Raw genomic sequence first — 10,790 nt, forward strand, 5'->3', positions numbered from 1 at the left:
TTTCCTCCCCTCAAGGAAAAAATCCCTCACACTAGATGAGTAAGACTGGAAGGATCCGTAGATCTACTGCTGTAGCTGGAAAGCATTCTGCTTCCTTATAACACAGTTAGCTAAGAATAGCTCATTATCATTCTGTTAACACTCATCTTCAAGCTGGAAAGGGAAAAGTCTTACCATGTGCAGTATTCCTGTTTCAACTGTACCTGGTGTGTGTTTATGTGGTACAACACTGAAAATAGTTGATTTATCTCAGTACTCAGGTGACACCACAGCTGAAAACAGGGACTGAATCAGCAATCAGCCATTCAAAAGAGATGAGTCATTGCCATTTTACAAAAAAAAAAAAAAAAGATACCAAAAATATTGGTATATATTGGATTTATATAGAAATTCAGACCTTGACTAGACTAAGAAATATTAAAGAACCATCAAAAGAAGAAAGTTTACAGGATTTATGTACAGTGGTAACTACAGCTGGCATTTCCTATTTCACATGACAAAACAAGTGATGCAGAACATCAGATACAATTTGGTAAATGTTAACTCTGCAAACATAAATGCCAACCAATCCCTTTCTGACCTGTCACGTGACTGCGCTGCAGGCCTCGTATACAAGAACCCTTGGACCTTAAGCAGAGGATTCACTTCATCTAACATCTTTGAAAAGATTCACTAACATCTTTTCAAAGCCACCTTTGTTATCTGCCCATCAGTAAAACCGATGGAATCCTTCCACTCCCACTCATTAGGCTTTTCCCACAGGAGTTTTAGGATTTTAGTCTAGCGAACAGGCAATCAAACGGCTACTTCTTTTTTTGTGACTAAGTCTACTCCTTTAGACTCAGCTTGGTATGACTGCATCTTCATTTTATACAGATTTGACCAGAGATGCAGAGAGAACACCACCAACAATACAGCATGTAAACCAGCTTTCAGTGGCCACAGTCTTCACAAATAATATTTTTTGACTCTGAGAAACAGTTGTGCAGTTCCAGAACACACTGTAACAAAACATGGTTGTATTAACATGCAAAACAAAATACTCTACTACACGTCAACAGAAAATGAATGCACATCCTGCTTCTTATTGCCTTAGTTGAAAATGTACCCTTTATTCATTTGTACCTTGAAGCCCAAACATGTAAGATATTTAAGGTTGTGTCTTTATAAGTTTGAATTTCATGTGTTAAGCAGCTGAGTAACATTTTCCCCCAAAGACAGACAGTAACTAAGCCCACCAAGACAAGAAGTGCACGTGAATTAAAAATAAAAAACACAAGAGTTACAGAAATTGCACCTTTAAACAACAATAAAGGAACAGAAGTTGAAGACATTTCTTCATTTCGTCTCAGTTCTGAATCTTTACTGAATCTTTAATCATCATCTTACCTCTTACCACATACAAATCTGTGCACCTTGTCATAGCTGTTACAAACTGTATGGCCAAAGAACAACCTTCTTAATTCTTTTATTTTCAGCCAAAACCAACCAAACAAAAAAAACAAACAGAAAAAAAGAAATCAAAAATCCAGTAGTTCTTCCTTTATTGCACTCTATAAAACTTCTTGTTATAATCAAGAAGCCAATAAACAGTAATAGCTGAATATTCCTTTAAAATTTATAGTTTAACTCTTAAAATAAAATTTGTATAGAAAAGATATCATTTACAACCCATTCAGTAGTAATCAATCATTATGTACTCACAAACGATATTAAATAACTTGTATGCAGCAGTTTCTTTATAGGGCAGAGGGGAATATTTTCTCCTTAGCAAATATAATATTCCACTGTTAAAGAGCAATTCAAGTCAACTTTGGAGCAACTGTGATATACACAAATTTCTTTTAAGAAGCTCAAGATTGATGGTGTAACAAGAATATATACAACTGTGTCCAGTGCATAGCTTAACAGCAGCATGTGAAAAGTCTATTATCTTGAATTGGCACACCATTACCTACAGGGAAATAATTTACCCAGAAAACGCAGTGTATTCAGAGAACACCAGTGAGGCACAGTAAAACAACAAGATGTAGTGTCACTAGGTATGTGAGGAATAAATAGCGGGATTTCGCTCTGGAGGTCAACAGTTTAGAACAGTAAAGACTTCGCCCTCGAAGCCATCTTCGAAAGGAAAGGGCTCCTCCTTTCATCTGGTTAGGAAAAAAAAAAAAAGTAAAATCAGTAACCATGAATATATATGAGAAGAAGCTCCACTGTAACTTAGATTCTTGAGGCACTATAAAACTTTTGCCCCTAATGCAGCCATGGATGCCACAGCACAGGCTCTAAGTATGAACAATTTACAGGCCACAGAAAACAGAATTAATAAAAGGAAAGAGGAATAGATACAAGGTAGTTGTGTATTATGTAATTACATATACATACTAGAGATGAAAGTGCGTAATTATATGCATACACATTTTATTTAATGGCCACGTGTAATATAAATATGATTACTCACATTTTAACTTGGAGATGTGTAAGGCATGCCATAGAACACATTACATAGCTGCCTGTATTTGACTCACCATCCACAACCCGAACAGAAAGAAATTAAGGACATTTTTTCAGTAATTTCAGTAGTAATTTGCTACTCTACAGCCCACCCATCCTCGTGGTAGCTACCACAATGGAAGAGTACTTCGCAGGCAGCTTGTCAGAGACAAGGTGGGTTAGATGAGTAGCTGCCTCACGCCAGAGTTTGCACACAGAGGACAACCCCCAACCAGTGACTTCCAGTCACTCAGAAGGGAAATCTGCACTTCCAGAATGAATGAAAGGTATAGCAGAGTGAAGACAGAAAAAAAAAGAAAGGGATAGCACAAAGGAGATGAGAATGAGCTCTGCTGTCTTCAATCTAGTCTGCAACTAGTATACAATTTGCACAATTAGTATACAATTTGCACACCACTTTTAAGTAGCTTAGAATTCAGGGTTTTAAAAGCTTTCATTTACTTACCTTTCGCACAATAACATGTTCACTAGGATTGATGATTAAGGCTTCCCTTTCCTCCTCAGTTTCCATGTGAACAGTGTATTCGCTAGGTACAGACCTGTAACTGCTTACTTCAAATCTAGAGAAAAATTATAGGGAGACAATGGAGCACTGAATTACCTGCTCTTTTAAAGTACTGAATTCACATAAGAAACATTATTTTGTATACTTACATTACCAGAAGAAGGTCCTCAGAAAAAGCAGTAAGGTTTAGTTAATGTTATGTCTTTTTTAGTCCCTAATTACAATCTACTCTCAAGGTGTTTCATTTATTCAGAATAACTCCCATCATCACCAGCTGATTGAACAGTGATTTTCAGATGATGGTGGTGATGAACACTATATGTAGGCATATGGATAATGATATATTAAATCTAAACAGTGACTTGGCTGTGCTAAAGCTGTTACATGTGAGATTTTTTTCTAACTTGGAAAAAAAGAAATACCACCAACTACCAAGACCAACATCTGAAGCAAGAAATTAAACTAAGGAAAAAAAAAAAGTTATCCCAAAGCCCATAACATCTTGTTGATCCATAGTTAAACTTAGCTTTTTAACAGAGTTACAGATGCATTTCCATTGCTTCAGGTACTGTGGACTGACAGACAGGTTCTATTATTTGTTTGTTCTATTATTTGCTCAGAAATCTAACACCCATAGGAAAACCTATCACTAATCTCACTAAAAATAAAAGGCAAACAAAAAATCTGACACTCCTTTTTCCAGTTCTATAGTACACTCCGCATTTACTCCAGGCATAGTGTAAATGAAAATCTCACCACACATTCAGCCAAAGGGAAGCAGAAGCAAAAGAGGGCTCTGGCTCTCTGAATATGCAATTTATTTAGAAAATTAAATCTTACAGACACTTTTATGTGTCTGTCTTGTGTCTGGTTTACACTTTTCTATCAAAACAAAAAAACCCACATGTTTTACAGACAGGAGCATTTTACCTGTTACTTCGCTCCTCAGGGAGTCCAAGAGCCTCTTCTGCAGCTTCTCTCCTCCTCTTCTCCTCTGACAGTGTTTCTGTCAGCTGTGAGAGCGCCTGCTGCACTGAATCGTACTGCTGCTCAGTCTCTGCAAGCCTGGGACAAAATGAAAGTTGAAATCAATATTTTACGTCCTTAAATAATTATTGTCTTGGTTTTTTTTATTAAGAAGTGTTCTTTGTGATAAAGACTTCAGCACAATAAGAATAAAGCATGACATGCTTTAGATTAGATATTGAAATAAAGTCACCAGTAAGTATATATCTTTGCAAAACCAAACCACAAATATTACCAGATAACAATTCAAGAATATAACTACGATTCATTTAATCACTGTAAATCCACTTCTTCCCCTTTTCCCCCCAAATGCCTTAGAGGAATAGAAAAGCATTACTTTCACACTTACAACACATCCATTAGGAAAACAATATTGCTAATAGATCTCAGTACTGACCTTTTTCTGAGTTCATTTAGCTCCATATTGTCCATTTCAACAATAATCGCAGATCTTTCCTGTGGCGCTCCGGGGGGAACTTCTGCTCTAGTTTCATCCTAGGAAATATTAAAGGGGAAGAAAAGCCAGTCACCATTTCTCTGGTTGCTAAAAAAAAAAATAATCTTTATTTCAATTAAAGAAGCCATAAGCACCACAAAGCAGTGGAACAAACAACCCTTTGTGCCATTTAATCTTTTAATTTCTGGAGCTGCAATTTTCCAAACCTGTTTTCTAACAGAAAGTTGATGAAGAATACTGTCTGTGTGTGCTGCAGGACTTGAAGGATACACGTGCACTGCATAACACAGCAATCTCTCAACATATGAAGTGAAAGAAACACATAACATATCCACATAGCAATGTATCACTGACTGTAGTTTCTTAAGTAATGCACCTATCCATTTATTTTTTAGTTTACAGTTCTCCTTTCTGTTTATGGAAAAGTAACGGTTGCTTCATATATGTATCCATATGATATTTTAGGGTATTATATTAATTGATTGTTACTGAATAATCAAGGCTGTAGAGGAAAAATATTTTAAAAAAGAAGAGATCACAAAAGGAGTAAGTTTACAGATGGCATATAAGCGGTTGGCAAAGGGTGCTGAAATGCTGAACTGGTGATACAGACCTCACTTCTGAAAATATTACTCAAACACCTTGCAAAACGATTTACGACTGATGTGAAATTATCACTAAACTTAGTTGAATGATCACTAATCACTGGATCAGCAATCTCCGCCAGCTATAGACCAGTTCAAAAAAGATTAAAACAACAGAAAGCAGCATGTATAAACAGCTTCCTTAAATGAAAAATAACATAAAAACAGCATTACAACAATAAAGACAGTTCTCTTCAGCACACCGCGGGCTAACAGAAGTACTGAATCAGTACAACAAAAAGTATTTACTTAATTTTTAGCCTGAAAACCAGAAAAGCATAAGCACAGAATTAAAAAAACCTTAAAAATATTTCCATATATCTATTTACCTGAACAGTGCCTTGGAAAGTTGTCACTTGCATTGTCTGATATTCTCTCTCCAGCCTTAAATAACGATTCTGCAAGTCAGTGTAACGAAGCTGATTATCCCTTAGAGACTGGGAAAGGGTCTTCACCTGAGCAGACAAGAGAGCATTCTCTTCTGCTGACTGCACAACCTGAAAGAAATTAACATTTACATAAATAAAAGTTAGGAATTATCCCCTGCAGGAAATTAGTATAGATGTGAGACCTGCTGTTGAAAGCAAGTAAGCACGTCTCAAAACTTTTTAGCAAGATCAGAGTTTGGTAAGGTTAACTAGTTGTTTTATGAGCAGTGGAAATAATAAAACCTGAATAGTGACTTCCCCTGTCATCAATATGCCCAAACCAGAAACTCAGGGGTTTAAACCCTAATGCCTTCCTCCCTGTGCTATGATATCACCACCTGGCAAAAGAGAGCATATGTAGTTGTTACTTCAGGACAATGCACGTAGCTAAATAAGCCTGGTAGTATAAACATGTTCACCAGGCAGTCCAGGAATGCTTAGCAGTCAAGTTCTCATCTTTTCAAAAACCAGAGCATAATTTGTGTCCCTACCCATTACCCAAACCTCATCTTCACTTGCAGGAATTTGAGATTTCTACATCCATTTCAAAGTTTGGTTAAAACTGTTATCAGGTTTATAAAATGTTTGAGTGGAGGAGTGAAAACAGACACAATGACAGATGAAAGGTAACATCCACCTAATCTACTTCCAATATTGGGCCACACAAAGAGAGGTGATAGTTAAGGCAATTTCCAAGACCATTTACAAACTTCTGTGAACAAAACTGAACATACACATGTGCATGCAGACACACACACTCTTACCATCTTAACAGCCACAAAAGTGTTCATCGGGAATTTGTAAGGAAACATTTTTGAGGTATTTAAAATTTGGTTTATGACAGCTAAAATCTTGTTCCAGTTAAGACAGACATCTGCCTCTGTCTATAATGAAAAATATTTTGCGTAGAAATTCAGAAGCGCCCCACCAATCTCTTCAGAATGCAGATTCAAATAAACCCTTCTCAGCCAAATAAGAAGTCAGGAAAGCCCGACAAAGATAATACCGACATTCAGTTTGCAATTTTTAGTCTGAGCCAACAAGGGTTGTTTTGAAGAATTTAAGTTTTAAAGCAAACTAACTTCCAATCAGAGAAGACACCACCAATTTAGCAATAGTTCTGTGCTGATATCAGCTCAGATTCACATGAGCTATTCAGGATCAGAGCTGTTGTTCTAAGTTACCTTTGAATTCATCTGCTGAAAATGCAGATCCTTCTGGTGCATCTCCTGAAGACAGCGCTGCAGTTCATTCTGAAGCTGATTCTTCTCAGCTAAGACTTGTTTGATTTCCTCTGGTGTATCTGCACTTCCAGCGAGAGAGGCAGTTTCTAAAACCTTGAAAATTATTAGCATATTCAGGATAAATGGTACAGGAGCTCTCAAAATATACAATTCTTAACACTAAATATACATATGGACTAACATAATAATTTCCTTTTCACCAGATCATTTCCTTGTCACAATACTACATTTGCAAGAGATTTTATATTAAAAAAATCTACTTGGTGTTTTCAACCTAAATACTTCAATTAAAAAAAAAAATTACCATGAAAATGCAACCCAACATAATTTTTAATTTGCAAATAGTGTGAAGCACAAGAAAAAAGAAAAAGACACAGAAAAAGCCAGATGAACCTTTCAAAAATTATTTTTAAACTAATAATACATGGTATTCCTGACTTGTATAACAGCTATTTTGTAAATATGAATTAAAAGCTGAAAGTACAAATTTAGAAAAAAAAGGCACTCAACTTTATCACTGATTCACAGCTTTGGCCTCCTTTAGCTCTGGCAGGTCAACATTTTTATGCTAATCACCAATAATAGAGGGAAGTGTGCCAACTCTAATGCTTTATGGTATCTATCTTCCTATACAATTATGAAATAAAGACTTCTACCACATAAAATATTTCATAACCCAAACAAACATTACTGTTCAATAGCTTTTATTTGTGATTTTAATCATGGAAAATGAACAGCATATGAGACACAAACCTGACCAATTAAAATGTTTGTTTTAATGAAATTAAAAAGAATACAGTTTACTTCCTTCGGCAGAGAAAAGGCAAATAAGAGTATTATTCTAGAATAACAGTTTCCTTGAACCTTTAATGACAGGCTACAGAAGTAGACAGCAATTGCCAGACTGGGTCTCAGCTGCTGCCTTTCTGTATCTAGTATTTTTGCCTCCATTAGGCACATCTCTCCCTTCTTCCCCCCATGAGGTCCCACTCTAACCTGCAGTAATTAGAGATTGGTTTAGGCTCTGAAGAATGAACTTCGTAAGATCATTGGCACAAGAAGCCAGAACTACATTCCCAGTCTCAGACATGTTTCATCTCAGTACTACATGAGAAGAATTTCTCCTTGAGTGGCCTGAAAGTTCCCTATCCTATCCTCTGCTTCATTTCAAAGAATTAACCGAGAAAGCTGGAAATTGCACTAGCTCTTTTTCCCCCGTTTCCAATGTGTCTCTCCTTATCAGCACCCAGTGTGCTGCTGAACCATGTTTGAAACTAACTTCTTCATATTACATTCTGCAACAGGCAAATAAGTTATAATGTAACACAGCAAATTTTTACTCCTTTTTGACTAAGAATCAGTAACCATTATTGATTCTTGACCTTCACTTTTCACTTCATAACCATTTCGTTTCTTTATGAAGATGCTTTCCAAGTTTCTATCCATTAAAATACACATCAGTGAGTGTTCTCTGTTATTTTATCGACATATGAGAAACTCATTATTTTTCTTTGTTTAAAAGAAGTTGATCAATATATCACACTCCATTAAAAAGTGGTTTTAATAACTGCAACTCATTTTCTTGGAACAGCTGTAACTTGCTGGTTTGACCTCAGGCAACACTGCCATATAGGTAAGGCCTTCATCAGCTGTCCATACTTCACCATCATATGCTGCACAGCTCTCTTTTGGGAAGCAGGCTGCAAATTTAATACAATAAACTGAGGGATGGAGATTCGTGCTTCCTGCCACATTTTGTTGGTTTACCTTGACTGGGTAATTGCTGCCAGCAGAGACCGATTTCTTCACAATCACGTCTTGTTGCAGCTTCTGTAGCTCTGCAATCTGTCGGTCTTTCTCAGCAACTGTGATCTGATATTGATTTTGCAGTGCCTGGGACTCTGAGAGGAGGAGGTTTTTTTCCATTCTGAACATAAGATATTAGACTAGATGTTAAATGATGATATACTACATACAAGTCAATGAAAAGGATAAAGCTGTACTTACTGTTATTTCTGAAATAAATAATGGTATTTTTTGAACAGTTATATGTAAATACGGAGCACTGTATGAACAATCTCAATATATCAGTTTAAAGACATCTGCTAAAAAAAAAAATAAATCAGAAAATAAAGCCTGGAAAGTGATATCATCACATTTGCTTCAGAGACAAGAGAAGTTCATTGGCTGTAAAAACACCAACACCCGTTTTTGACATAGCGCTTAGTTGGGAACTGTCAGTGTGAGGTCAATGATTGGACTAGATGATCTACAAGGTCTTTTCCAACCTTGATGATTCTGTGATTAACACAATAAATACTTCAGCTGCCTAATGAATAAGGTTGCATAGCAAAGCAACTCCAGGTCACAGTTGTGTAGGTTTACCCCACTGCATGTACTCAAGTTTGAAAAGGAATACCCTATGCTCAGAAGACTAAAATAAACAAACAAACCACATCTCCAGAAACTGTTATACACAAGCAATATCACAAAGGGCATAAAAGTACTTTAAACCCTTTTGTATACAATTTAATATGTTTTTAAAGTTTGGAGAAAAGAAATAGAAAAAAACTAATCATGCTATTCACTGGTTAAATCTACAAGTTAGAATGACGTTTGAATATTTCATGCTAACTTGCTCACATTTGCAAAGACAAATGCAGGGCTGGCCTTTTGATCTACACCTCCATCCCAAAATCTGCTAGTATAAAACAGGTATTATCTTACACAGACTTTAATTAAACAGCTAGAAATCGCACTACAGACAATAAAATGCAGTAAGGCACTAGGATGCTGCCTACCAGCCTCAGATTGAAACAAAATTATCTGCACTGAACTGACCATAGCATGCTTTCACACCTCAATCATCTGCACAAGTTTAAAAGCTTGAACAATAACAGCAAAGATGATCAAATCTTGATCTGCCTCCACTGAGCCACTTAAAAAAGCCTACTGCCTTCTCTGAAACAGGCCTTACGAGGCATACACAGAATTAGGCCCAAGGTGTCACATTATTCATTTGCCACAGATGATGCAAGATGTGGACAGTGCTGAAGTGGACCCGAATCTACAAAAATAATGCTCAACTGTAAAATGAATTTATGAGTATGTTGTTGGGCCAAATATGCAACACTTCAGACACCTTTTTTAAAAAAGAGATTTTGAGTAAAATACTCAGCCATATCAATCATTACTTTAAGAACAGAATATGATACCAAGTATTGAAACGATTCTTAAACTGTAATTTCATAATCCAAGTAACCAACAAAACCAAAAATATTCATTTAAGACTGTTTGAAACTTTACATAAACCAAGAGACCATTACATAAAGATACAAGGATAACCACGAACAAAAACAACCCTGTGAAAGATGATTTCACACATTCCAGAATTATTATCTTACTTCCTGCTAAACTATACATAATTTTGGTTTTGTGTCAGTCTTATGTCAGGCTTTGAAGGACCTGAAGAATTCTGGACAAGAGCCCACACATACTACTTAATGTTAACATTTATACCTTAATCCAGCAAGCTCATTCTGGTATGATGCAATCTCTCTCTCAGTTTCTGCTTGGAAGGTTTTTGTTTGATGCAATGCCCTCTCCAAATCATCAACTTTGGTCTTCAGTTTTGATATTTCAACAGCTGCAATGCTGGCTCCTTCTTTAGCCTATGTTTAATAAACATGATCAGTGAACTGGAATGAAAACTATACAGTTGAAGTTTTATTAGTGTTAGAATTCTAACCACAGAATAATGGTTTCTTCCCCATTTCCTCCTGTTTCACAGAACAATTACCTAAACTCCCCAAATGGTAAGCATACCTTCTCTTGTCACACAACGTTTTCTTAGCACTCACATAATTTACAAAGTTAAACTTCAGAATCCATGATGTTCTAAGCATTTTCTGCATAAAGAAAAAAATTACAAAGTAATGTCGCTAATTAAAGACTTACCAATCTTTCCCTATT

The 10,790-nt window shown here is 36.1% G+C and overlaps 1 protein-coding gene across 2 annotated transcripts in view; it reads right to left on the bottom strand.

The window, feature by feature from the left end:
- Window positions 1-438: 438 nt before the first annotated feature.
- LOC141966267 (uncharacterized) overlaps window positions 439-10,790 on the bottom strand; it is a 44,882-nt gene continuing 34,530 nt past the window's right edge. For both annotated transcript variants that reach the window (XM_074918737.1, XM_074918738.1), the window contains 8 exons: window positions 10,338-10,489; window positions 8,586-8,745; window positions 6,759-6,911; window positions 5,476-5,643; window positions 4,443-4,540; window positions 3,950-4,084; window positions 2,960-3,074; window positions 439-2,150 (listed from right to left, as the gene is read on the bottom strand). In XM_074918737.1, coding sequence (XP_074774838.1) covers window positions 1,992-2,150; window positions 2,960-3,074; window positions 3,950-4,084; window positions 4,443-4,540; window positions 5,476-5,643; window positions 6,759-6,911; window positions 8,586-8,745; window positions 10,338-10,489 — 1,140 coding nt within the window. In that variant the 3' untranslated portion in view covers window positions 439-1,991. The remainder of the gene's footprint in view (window positions 2,151-2,959; window positions 3,075-3,949; window positions 4,085-4,442; window positions 4,541-5,475; window positions 5,644-6,758; window positions 6,912-8,585; window positions 8,746-10,337; window positions 10,490-10,790) is intronic.

The sequence above is a fragment of the Athene noctua genome, chromosome 14 (genome assembly GCF_965140245.1).
Source record: "Athene noctua chromosome 14, bAthNoc1.hap1.1, whole genome shotgun sequence".
In the NCBI taxonomy this organism is placed as follows: domain Eukaryota; kingdom Metazoa; phylum Chordata; class Aves; order Strigiformes; family Strigidae; genus Athene; species Athene noctua.